This window comes from Pristiophorus japonicus, unplaced genomic scaffold, assembly GCF_044704955.1.
Source record: "Pristiophorus japonicus isolate sPriJap1 unplaced genomic scaffold, sPriJap1.hap1 HAP1_SCAFFOLD_433, whole genome shotgun sequence".
Taxonomy (NCBI): domain Eukaryota; kingdom Metazoa; phylum Chordata; class Chondrichthyes; family Pristiophoridae; genus Pristiophorus; species Pristiophorus japonicus.
The window spans coordinates 125,512-138,529 of NW_027254235.1; the positions used below are offsets into that span (position 1 = coordinate 125,512).

Below are 13,018 nucleotides of genomic sequence, written 5' to 3' on the forward strand. Positions count from 1 at the left end.
AAATTGTGTTAGGGAAATTGATGGGACTGAAGGCCGATAAATCCCCAGGGCCTGATAGTCTGCATCCCTGAGTAGTTAAGGAAGTGACCCTAGAAATAGTGGATGCATTGGTGGTCATTTTCCAACAATCTATAGACTCTGGATCAGTTCCTATTGACTGGAGGGTAGCTACGGTAACCCCACTTTTTAAAAAAAGGAGGGAGAGAAAACAGAGAATTATAGACTGGTTAGCCTGACATCGGTAGTAGGGAAAATGTTGGAATCAATTATATAAGATGTAATAGCAGCGCATTTGGAAAGCCGTGACAGGATCGGTCCAAGTCAGCATGGATTTATGAAGGGGAAATCATGTTTGACAAATCTTCTGGAATTTTTTGAGGATGTAACTAATAGAGTGGACAAGGGAGAACCAGTGGATGTGGTGTATTGGACTTTCAAAAGCTTTTGACAAGGTCCCACACAAGAGATTGGTATGCAAAATTAAAGCACATGGTATTGAGGGCGATGTATTGCCGTGGATAGAGAACTGGTTGGCAGACAGGAAGCAGAGAGTAGGAATAAACAGGTCCTTTTCAGAATGTCAGGCAGTGACTAGTGGGGTGCCGCAGGGTTCAGTGCTGGGACTCCAACTATTTAGAATATACATTAATGATTTAGATGAAGAAATTGAATACAGTATCTCCAAATTTGCAGATGACACTAAGGTGGTTGGTAGTGTGAGCTGTGAAGAGGATGCTAAGAGGTTGCAGAGTGACTTGGACAGGTTAGGCGAGTGGGCAAATGCATGGTAGATGCAGTATAATATAGATAAATGTGAGGTTATCCACTTTGGTGGCAAAAACACGAAGGCAGAATATTATCTGAATGGTGACAGATTAGGAAAAGGGGAGGTGCAACGAGACCTGGGTGTCATGGTCCATCAGTCATTGAAAATTGGCATACAGGTACAGTAGGCGGTGAAGGCGGCAAATGGCAAGAGGATTTGAGTATAGGAGCAGGGAGGTCTTACTGCAGTTGTCCAGGGCCTTGGTGAGGCCACACCTTGAATATTGTGTACAGTTTTGGTCTCCTAATGTGAGGAAGGACATTCTTGCGATTGAGGGAGTGCAATGAAGGTTTACCAGACTGATTCCAGGGATGGCAGGACTGACATATAAGACTGGATCGACGAGGCTTATATTCACTGGAATTTCGAAGAATGAGAGAGGGGATCTCATAGAAACATATAAAATTCTGACGGGATTGGACAGGTTAGATGCAGGAAGAATGTTCCCGATGTTGGGGAAGTCCAGAACCAGGGGTCACAGTCCAAGGATAAGGGGTAAGCCATTTAGGACCGAGATGAGGAGAAACTTCTTCACTCAGAGAATTGTGAATCTGTGGAACTCTCTATCACAGAAAGTTGTTGAGGCCAGTTCGTTAAGATATATTCAAAAGGGAGTTAGATGTGGCCCTTACAGCTAAAGGGATCAAGGGGTATGGATAGAAAGCAGGAATGGGGTACTGAAGTTGCAAAAATGATCAGCTATGATCATATTGAATAGTGGTGCAGGCTTGAAAGGCCGAATAGCCTACTCCTGCACCTATTTTCGATGTTTTTATGTTTTTATTACAACAGTTACTACATTTCATTGTCTGTGAAGCGCTTTGGGACAATCTGAGATGGAGAAAGGCGTTATATAAAAACCAGTCTGTCCAAATATGTGGCAGCCAATTTCTGCACAGCAAGCTCCCACAAATAACAATTAAATAAATCACTTGATAATCTGTTTTTAGTTCTTGATTGACGGATAAATGTTCACCAGGACACCTCGAGACCTCCGTTGCTTTTCTTCAAGACGGGAAATTTTACATCCACTTTGAGAGTTTAATGTCTCAGCTGAAAGATGGCACCTCCGACAGTGCGGCATTCCCTCAATACTGCACTGGAGTGGCAGGCTGGATTTTCAGCTCAAGTCTCTGGGGTGGGACTATTAACCCCCAACCTTCCGACTCAGAGGTGAGAGTGCTACCCACTGAGCCATGGGTGACACCCTTGAGAAGGCCATGCATGTCGTGTTGGCTGCCTGCGTTACCTCACTGTGACAGGTCTCACAACTAAACCTAGCCTCCTGTATTGCATGCATTTCAGTGACCCTTCAGTACTGCCCTCCCCGGAGATATGCACCCGACCAACTTGGGGAGGGGAAGAAAGCCCTGGCCAATGTCTATACTTTGGGGCTTACTGTAACAATACAACTATTTTCAGTGAGCGAACCTTGTTTTTAATCGCACACGTACTGTGACTGAAAGCAGCTAACACCATGATCCATGCTCTAGCCAAGCTGTTCCAGTACAGCTACAGCACTTGCATCTACCCGACAATGTGGAAAATTGCTCAAGTATGTGCTGTCTACAAAAAAACAGGACATATCCAATCCAGCCAATTACCGCCCCATCAGCTTACTCTCAATTATCAGCAAAGTGATGGAAGTGTCGTCGACAGTGCTATCAAGCAGCACTTACTCACCGATGCTCAGTTTGGGTTCCGCCAGAACAACTCGGCTCCATACCCTATTACAGCCTTGGTCCAAACATGGACAAGAGCTGAATTCCAGAGATGAGGTAAGAGTGACTGCCCTTGACATCAAGGCAGCATTTGACCGAGTGTGGCACCAAGGAGCCCTAGTAAAACTGAAGGAAATGGGAATCGAGGGGGAAAACTCTGAACTGGCTGGAGTCATACCCAACACAAAGGAAGATGGTTGTGGTGGTTGGAGGTCAATTGACCAGAAACCTAACTGGATCAGCCACATAAATACTGTGGCTACAAGAGCAGGTCAGAGGCTGGGTATTCTGCAGTGACTGTCTCAACTCTGCAAGGCACAAGCTAGGAGTGTGATGGAATACTCTCCACTTGCCTGTATGAGTTGCAGCTCCAGCAACACTCAAAAAGCTCAACACCATCCAGGAAAAAAAAGTCATCTTGATTGGCACCCCATGCAGCACCTTAAACATTCACTCCCTCCACCACCGTGCAATGCCTCTACAGTGTGTACCATCCACAGGAAACACTGCAGCAACTTGCCCAGGCTTCTTCGACAGTACCTCCCAAACCTTTAACTCTACCATCTCGAAGGACCATGGTCCAAGGCACGTGGGAACACTATCACCTCCAAGTTCCCCTCCAAGTCATCCTGACTTGGAAATATATCGGCCGTTCCTTCATCGGCGCTGGGTCAAAATCCTGGAACTAACAGCACTGTGGGAGCACCTTCACCACACGGACTGCAGCGGTTCAAGGTGGCGGCTCACCACCACTTTCTCAAGGGGGATTAGGGATGGGCAATAAATGCCGGCCTTGCCAGTGACGCCCACATCCTGAGAACAATTTAGATTTCAATTGTATTAATATCAATGCACCTGATTCTACAAATTAAAACACACTCATTACCTTCTGCTGTAGTGGTTTGTATTCATAAATGCGATGATAGTCTTTCTCTGATATTTCTAATCGGTCAATGTTGGTCCCAATCACAATCCTGTAAATATCTGAAAAGAGACATTTGATAAAAATATGAATGTTAAACATAAAACTGAATGGCGACAAAGGTTACGTAGGCAGAAAGAGAAACTGAGACATACATTTCTTCGCCACAATGGTTTGTAGTTCCTGAAACTGCTTCATCAAATCATCAGAAATGTTGTCCATGATGTTGGTGTCAACAACGAATACGACTCCATGAATTACATTTTTCGGAACGATGGGATACTTGGCATCATTTGAATCAGGATTGAATTCCTGCATCTAAGTTAGAGAAAAGTGAATGGGTTATACTAAAAGCTACCAACGGCACAATGTTTACATCTACTCAGCACAATGGTGAATGATGACTGGAGGGGTTCCTAGTCCCATCAGACAAGGTCCATGCATCTCATTCACCAATCCTACTGAGATCCAGAGGGGTCGCGACCTCAGTCTTGGGTTTCGGTGTCAGTAAGGGTCTCCCCCACCCGCCTCTCACTGTCAAACTCCAGCTGTGCCTATGCCTCTCCTACTTTCTGTATTTTTCTGTTTCATTCCCTTTGTGCATTTATCTTTTTATTACTCTGTCCCTGTGTGATACTCTGTAACCTCTCTATGTGTTTCTCTGCGTGTTACTCTCGGACTTTTCTCACTGTTTCTCTATTATTCTGCCTTGGGTTTGGTGTTTTCCTGACATTTTCACAGCATTGTTTACACAGCATTTTCCACTGCTACAGATCCATATTTTAAAATATAACCTGGAATAAAACAACTTAATTGAAATCCATGAAAACTTGCTTTAACATAGAGGCTATTTTAATATTTCTATAATCTAAAGATTAATATGCCTTGTATCTAGCATGCTCCCTCAGATGATTTTTCGATGTTAAATGATTTTAAATATAAACCCAGTTACGAATGCCCTTTAACTGATTTCAGCAGTTTACAGTAGCACAGAAAAGCTAGGAATGGGAGGTGTGTCTCGTGTTTGGTACAGATTGTTGGTAGGTGAGTGATTGAGGGTGTGGGGGTCATGCATTGAGCAGTGTGTGAGGCTAGTGGTGCAGTTAGTAGGAGACGGCTTTTGAAGCAGCATTCACTGACCTTGACCAGTGGCCTGAGGTCATGTAGCTTCTTTGGGCACTGGAGCCATGTGGTGGGGAGGGGTGGGGCGATGGCAGGGGGGTGGGGGCACGACACTGCTGGCAGTGAGGGCGTTGGTGATGTGGTCCCACAACCTCCTTGCTTGAGGGCCTCCCTGGGTAGAGGGCCTGTTTTGCAGTGCTGATCCTCTGCACAAAGCTGGAGTGCTGAGTGAAAGCCCCTGGGTGCCCCTTCCCTGACTTGCTGAGCCACTATGGTTAGTGCTGAAGCACTTTTCCCATTTTACAAGGTACGGAAGGCAATGAAGCTTTAAGAGCTGAAGACTCCCATTCGGGAATTCTTTTTAGCGTTAATTTTTTTGTGAGAAGGCAGTTGAGCCTTAAGGGCTGAAAACCACTTATTGTTACGTGATTTTTATCATATTTCAGTTTATGTTCCTGTGAAGAATCATCATGTCTGGAAGAGGTAAAAGGAGGCAAAGGACTGGGAAAAGGCGGAGACACGCGGGGTGCTGAAGGTTTTCCTGAAGAATGTGATCAGGGATGCGGTCACCCACACTGAGCACGCCAAGTGCAAGACGGTCACTGCCATGGATGTGATGTACGCTCTGAAACTGCAGGGCAGCACTCGCTATGCTCGACCTGCGTGAGAACACCAGCGGCAGGTCAGGGCCATAAAAGGAGCGGAAGTGCGATGCCTGGGAGCAGCGTGGAGGCATATGCCACTTCAGAGAGCAGTGTGAGCTGGTGCAGGAGGGCGAGCGAAGAGAGACATCATCAAGAACCAGTTCGGTGATTGGAGAGTGGGCAGATACAGCAGGAGCGGCGAGAGACTGTAGAGGGATGTGATCGGGGCCCAGGAGAGGCGTGAGTTCGGGGCCAGGGGCAGCACGGGCCAGCCCACACTGCATTGTGTGCGCGCACTTGGTCCGTGCAGCAGAGCTGTTCTCCAGTCGTCTTAGATAACCCTTGCCACTGGACCAAGACCGAGCTCCGTGCAACAGTCACACACGTTAAAAAATCCACGCACAGGCATCTTCTATCCTTCAGAATGTAGTTCAAGATCTGGAATATTAGGTTCTTCATTGAAACACCTGTGAACTCATCCTTTTTTGGCATGGAAGCAAGTCATCTTCGCTTCGAGGGACTATCTATGATGATATTGATCATTTTGGAAGGCGTTGCCCTTTTAAGAAAATGACAATGCATTGCCCTTTTAAGAAAGCCACATGTGCTTTGCGAAATCACAGCCTCGCTCCCGGAGGTTGTTCGAATCTGCAACGCTGATTCTGGACACCATATTGGGGTCCGCCGCCGAGACCAAGGCCAACTGGTCAGCGCGCTGGGCTAATGATAATTCATCCCCAGTGTCAACCCGTTAACCCCAGGCCGTGGTGGCACCGGCAGCTTTTGTGATCACCACGAATTTCTAGGCCTTTGTATTTGTATTTGCTCATACAGGTAAATCGTACTGAATCTGGATAGAGTCCAAGGGGGAGTCTAGGGGGATTTGATTGAGGTTTATAAAATAATGAAGGGAATAGACAGTGATCCAGCTGACCGTTTATTTCAATTAAATAGGTTAGGCAGGACCAGGGGCACAAATCTAAGCTGTATAGGGCTAGATCTAGGTTAGATGTCAGGATTTGGTTCTTTGCCCAGAGAATAGTAGCCCTCTGGAACAAGCTGCTCTCTCATGTGATGGATGCAGACTCACTGAATTCCTTCAAGTGAAAGCTGGAATTGTTTGTGGCTGGGACAGAGATCACCTCTTATAGAAGGTCGGTACTGCAGGGAATTCAAGGCCAGAGCGATCTCCTGGACTAGCTTCGATCGCCGAGATGGTTTGGAGAGGAATTTCCCAGATTTTCCCCCCCAAATTGGCCTGGGTTTTATATCTGTTTTTTTTTCCTCTCTCAGGAGGTCACGTGGTTTCGGGTGGGGTGGAGTGTATGTTGTGATACACAGCCCTCTGTGGAGGCGTGATTGGCAGAGAGGGGGTAGGGAAAGCCAACTCCAGTGGTACCCTACTCCTGACAAAACGTCTAGAACATGAACTCCTCATCACCAACACCCTGTTCCACCAGAGGGACAAATACAAGGCATCGTGGCAACACCCTCGCTCCAAACACTGACACCTGCTTGACGATGTCATCGTCCAAGCCAGGGGTCGCAAGGATGTGCACTTCACCCGCGCCGTGACAGGAGCTGACGACTGCTGGACAGACCACCGCCCAATCCAATCCATCATCAACATTAACATTACCCCAAAGCAGAGGGGACAGCAGAAGCAGTTCCATAAAAAAGTTAATGCCGGGGCACTTAGAGACCCAGCTAAGAGAGCCGTATACAGCCAGCACCTCACAGCTAACCTGGCGAGCCTTAATGACCCTGAGATGCTGAATGCCCACAGCGCTTGGTCTGCCCTCCAGGTCTCTATAACCAGTGCCTGTGAAGAGACACTTGGTCACTCAACCAGAAAACACCAGGACTGGTTTGATGAAAATGATCAGGAGATCGATGAACTAATAGATCGCAAGCGCAAAGCATTTCTGAGTCTCAAGCAACAACCCAATTCGGGAAACAGCATTACAGATGGCTGAAGGCTCAGGTCCAACAAAAAACCTGGGACCTAAAGAACAGGTGGTGGATGGAGAAAGCACAGGAGATGCAACAACTGGCCGACAGCCATGATATGCAAGGATTCTTCACTGTAGTCAAGGCCACCTACGGTCAAAACTCCCAAGGCCCCACCCCACTCCTGGCCAAGAATGGGGAAACACTCATCAAGGACACCGAGGCTGTCAGGGCCCGATGGAAGATTTCCTCAATCGAGACTCTGCCTTTGACTCGAGTGTTCTTGACTCCATCCCGCAGCATGCGACCAGTCACCAACTCAATGAAACTCCAATATTGCATGAGGTAGGCAAAGCCATAAAACAGCTGAAGAATAACAAGACAACGGGTGCGGATGGAATCCCTGCTGAAGCGCTAAAGTATGGCAGAGAGGTGCTGTTGGCGCGGATACATGACCTCATCTCTCTCATCTGGAGGGAGGAGAGCATGCCAGGGGATCTGAGAGATGCAATGATTGCGACCATTTTTTTAAAAAGGGGACAAGTCCGACTGCGGCAACTACAGGGGAATCTCCCTGCTATCAGCCACTGGGAAAGTTGTTGCTAGAGTCCTCCTCCCCCTGTATCCGAGGTGCTCCTCCCGGAATCACAATGCGGATTTCGTCTGCTACGGGGCACCACGGACATAATCTTTGCAGCGCGACAGCTGCAGGAAAAATGCAGGGAGCAGCGCCAGCCCTTATACATGGTCTTCTTCGATCTTACAAAGGCCTTGGACACGGTCAACTATGAGGGTCTATGGAGCGTCCTCCTCTGTTTCGGATGCTCCCAAAAGTTTGTCAACATCCTTTGCCTGCTTCACAATGACATGTAAGCCGTGATCCTTCCCAATGGATCCATTACAGACCCAATCCATGTGCAGACCAGGGTCAAACAGGGCTGCGTCATCACTCCAACCCTCTTCTCAATCTTCCTCGGTGCCATGCTCCACCTCACAATCAACATGCTCCCCACTGGAGTGGAACTAAACTACAGAACCAGTGGGGAAGCTGTTTAACCTATGCTGCCTCCAGGCCAGGTCCAAGATCACCCCAACCTCTGTTGTTGAGCTACAGTACGCGGACGATGCCTGCGTCTGCGCACATTCAGAGGCTGAACTCCAGGATATAGACAATGTATTCACTGAGGCATACGAAAGCATGGGCCTTACGCTTAACATCCGTAAGACAAAGGTCCTCCACCAGCCTGTCACCGCCGCACAGCACTGCCCTCCAATCATCAAGATTCACGGCGCGGCCCTCGACAATGTGGACCATTTCCCATATCTCGGGTGGCTCTTATCAACAAAGGCAGACATTGATGCGGAGATTCAACATCGCCTCCAGTGCGCCAGTGCAGCCTTCGGCCATCTGAGGAAAAGAGTGTTTGAAGACTAGGCCTTCAAATCTACCACCAAGCTCATGGTCTGCAGGACTGTAGTAATACCCGCCCTCCTGTATGGATCTGAGGCATGGACAATGTCTAGAAGGCACCTCAAGTCGCTGGAGATATATCACCAACGATGTCTCCGCAAGATTCTGCAAATCCCCTGGGAGGACAGGCGCACCAACATCAGTGTCCTCAGGCTAACATCCCCAGTATTGAAGCACTGACCACACTCGATCAGCTTCACTGGGCAGGCCACATAGTTCGCATGCCAGATACGAGACTCCCTAAGCAAATGCTTTATGCGGAGCTCCTTCGTGGTAAACGAGCCAAAGGAGGACAGCGGAAGCGTTGCAAGGACATCCTCAAAGCCTCCCTGGTAAAGTGCGACATCACCACCGACACCTGGGAGACCCTGGCCGCAGACTGCCCGAGGTGGAGAAAGTGCATCCGGGAGGGCGCTGAGCTCTTCGAGTCTCAATGCAAAGAGCGTGAAGAGGCCAAGCGCAGGCAGCGGAAGGAGCGCACGGCAAACCAGTCCCACCCACCCCTTCCCTCGACGAATGTCTGTCCCACCTGTAACAGGGTCTGTGGCTCTCGTATCGGACCGTTCAGCCATCAAAGAACTCACTCTGGGAGTGGAATCAAGTCTTGCTCGATTCCGAGGGATTGCCTATGATGATGACACAAGGTCTTGCAATTGTGTGGGACGGGCTTGATGGACCAGATGGTCTTTACTTGTCCGTCATTGCTTGTATAGTGTGGAGCCCACAGTACTCAAACCGAGGGCTTAAGGTTTTCTATCAGCTGATCATTACCTCTTGGCTTTTTTTATTCTACATTTCTTCTAATAAAATCGAGAATGCCACTAGTTTCTGTATGTTCTCATCAACCTGACTTTCTGCCTCTAATTCCTGTGAACCTGTGCCTTCCCAATCCCTCTGCTCTTCCACAGTGTTATGTATGTAAACTTTATAATAGTGTAAGTCTTGCCACCAGGGGGCACACCTGTTGGAGACCCAAGGGTCACCTGCACACCTCATGCAAGCAAGTATAAAAGGTTGTCTGTTATGCTGCTTCTTCACTCTGGAGTCTGATTAAAGAGACTAAGGTCACATCAGTTTGAGCTTACAGCATACAGTCTTGTGGAGTTATGCTGAACATAACAATTGGCGACGAGTAACAGATCACGACCTTTCACACGGTTATGGCTGCTGTTGGCATTCTTGAGAGATTTGTTGAGGGTGATGATTGGGAAGCCTTCGTTGAGCGTGTTGACCAGTACTTCGTGGCCAATGAGCTGGATACAGACAGTCACGCGGTCAAGCGCAGGGCGATTTTCCTCACCGTTTGTGAGTCCACGATATACGGCCTCATCAAAAATCTGCGAGCATCGACGAAACCAATGGACAAGGCATATGCAGAGTTGCGTACGCTGGTTCGGGAATGCCTCAAGCCGAAGGACAGCATCTTGATGGCCAGGTATCGCTTTTATATGCACCATCGCTCCAAGGGACAGAACGTGGCGAGCTATGTCGCTGACCTAAGACGCCTTGCGGGACCGTGCGAATTTGCTGGATTTTTGGGGGAAATGTTGCGGGACATTTTCGTGCTTGGAATCGGCCACGAGATCATTCTTCGCAAACTGCTGTCTGCCGAATCCCTAGATCTGAACAAGGCCATCACAATAACCCAGGCTTTCATGTTCACGAACGATAAGTAAGCAGTTATCTTCTCAGCATCGAAGCTCATCAGCAAGTACTGTGCATAAAATAATGCCTTCAGCAGGCAGAACTGTACACGGCAGGGCCCACACGCCTGCAGAGGCCAGACCTAGGATGACGGAGTCTGCCGTGGGGCGTGAATGCGAATCCATTAACACCATGTTGGCACTGCGGGGGTAATCATCGAGCCCATCAATGTCGATTCAAGCACTACGTGTGCAAGGGCTGTGGAACAATGGGGCACCTCCAGCGAATGTGCAAACCTGCTGCGACTCACCATGTGGCAGAGTCGGCAGAAGATGTCCGATCTGGCACGGATCACGCTGAATGAGTAAGAGAGGCAACTCAACCCAAGGCTGAAGAGGAAGTGTATGGGGTACACACCTTCACCACCAAAAGCCCTCCGATAATGTTGAAAGTCAAATTAAACCGCATTCCAGTTTCCATGGAATTGGACACGGGGGAGAGTCAGTCAATTATAAGCCAGAAGACTTTTGAGAAACTGGGGCATCAAGGCACAAAGGCCGATTCATACAAAGCTGTGCACTTACACCAAAGAGCTCATACCAGTGACAGTGAAGGTATTGTATGATGGAGCTGTGCATGATTTATCACTATGGATTGTACCAGGCGATGGCCCAATGCTGTTCGGCAGAAGCTGACTAGGAAAGATCCGATGCAACTAGAATGACATCAAAGCGCTGTCTTTGGTGGATGGCGCTTCGTGCCCTCAAGTGCGAAAACATTTCAGTCGCTATTTGAGCCAGACATCGGCAACTTCACAGGCACCAAAGTGCAGATCCATCTACTCCCTGATACACGGTCCGTTCATCACAAGGCCCGAGCGGTTCCATATATGATAAGAACATAAGAATTAGGAACAGGAGTAGGCCATCTAGCCCCTCGAGCCTGCTTCGCCATTCAACAAGATCATGGCTGATCTGGCCGTGGACTCAGCTCCACTTACCCGCCCGCTCCCCATAACCCTTAATTCCCTTACTGGTTAAAAATCTATCTATCTGTGACTTGAATACATTCAATGAGCTCGCCTCAACTGCTTCCTTGGGCAGAGAATTCCACAGATTCACAACCCTCTGGGAGAAGAAATTCCTTCTCAACTCGGTTTTAGATTGGCTCCCCGATATTTTGAGGCTGTGCCCCCTAGTTCTAGTCTCCCCGACCAGTGGAAACAACCTCTCTGCCTCTATCTTGTCTATCCCTTTCATTATTTTAAAGGTTTCTATAAGATCACCCCTCATCCTTCTGAACTCCAACGAGTAAAGACCCAGTCTACTCAATCTATCATCATAAGGTAACCCCCTCATCTCCGGAATCAGCCTAGTGAATCGTCTCTGTACCCCCTCCAAAGCTAGTATATCCTTCCTTAAGTAAGGTGACCAAAAACTGCACGCAGTACTCCAGGTGCGGCCTCACCAATACCCTGTACAGTTGCAGCAGGACCTCCCTGCTTTTGTACTCCATCCCTCTCGCAATGAAGGCCAATATTCCATTCACCTTCCTGATTACCTGCTGCACCTGCAAACTAACTTTTTGGGATTCATGCACAAGGCCCCCAGGTCCCTCTGCACCGCAGCATGTTGTAATTTCTCCCCATTCAAATAATATTCCCTTTTACTGTTTTTTTTTTTCCCCCCCAAGGTGGATGACCTCACATTTTCCGACATTGTATTCCATTTGCCAAACCTTAGCCCATTCGCTTAACCTATCCAAATCTCTTTACAGCCTCTCTGTGTCCTCTACACAACCCGCTTTCCCACTAATCTTTGTGTCATCTGCAAATTTTGTTACACTACACTCTGTCCCCTCTTCCAGGTCATCTATGTATATTGTAAACAGTTGTGGTCCCAGCACTGATCCCTGTGGTACACCACTAACCACCGATTTCCAACCCGAAAAGGACCCATTTATCCCGACTCTCTGCTTTCTGTTAGCCAGCCAATTCTCTATCCATGCTAATACATTTCCTCTGACTCCGCGTACCTTTATCTTCTGCAGTAACCTTTTGTGTGGCACCTTATCGAATGCCTTTTGGAAATCTAAATACACCACATCCATCAGTACACCTCTATCCACCATGCTCGTTATATCCTCAAAGAATTCCAGTAAATTAATTAAACATGATTTCTCCTTCATGAATCCATGTTGTATCTGCTTGATTGCACTATTCCTATCTAGATGTCCCGCTATTTCTTCCTTAATGATAGTTTCAAAGCATTTTCCCCACTACAGATGTTAAACTAACCGGCCTATAGTTACCTGCCTTTTGTCTGCCCCCTTTTTTAAACAGAGGCATTACATAGCTGCTTTCCAATCCACTGGTACCTCCCCAGAGTCCAGAGAATTTTGGTAGATTATAACGAATGCATCTGCTATAACTTCCGCCATCTCTTTTAATACCCTGGGATGCATTTCATCAGGACCAGGGGACTTGTCTACCTTGAGTCCCATTAGCCTGTCCAGCACTACCCCCCTCGTGATAGTGATTGTCTCAAGGTCCTCCCTTCCCACATTCCTGTGACCAGCAATTTTTGGCATGGTTTTTGTGTCTTCCACTGTGAAGACCGAAGCAAATGATGTGGGAGAAAGTCGAGATTGAGCTGGACAGACTTTGATGAGAGGGAATTATATTGCCAGTGGAGTTCAATGAGTGAGCCAGTCCAATTG

The 13,018-nt window shown here is 47.9% G+C and overlaps 1 protein-coding gene across 3 annotated transcripts in view; it reads right to left on the reverse strand.

The window, feature by feature from the left end:
• LOC139251727 (interferon-induced protein 44-like) overlaps positions 1-13,018 on the reverse strand; it is a 38,372-nt gene that overhangs the window by 5,803 nt on the left and 19,551 nt on the right. For all 3 annotated transcript variants that reach the window (XM_070873276.1, XM_070873277.1, XM_070873278.1), the window contains exons 5-6: positions 3,625-3,787; positions 3,434-3,531 (exon numbers count right to left, since the gene is read on the reverse strand). In XM_070873276.1, coding sequence (XP_070729377.1) covers positions 3,434-3,531; positions 3,625-3,787 — 261 coding nt within the window. The remainder of the gene's footprint in view (positions 1-3,433; positions 3,532-3,624; positions 3,788-13,018) is intronic.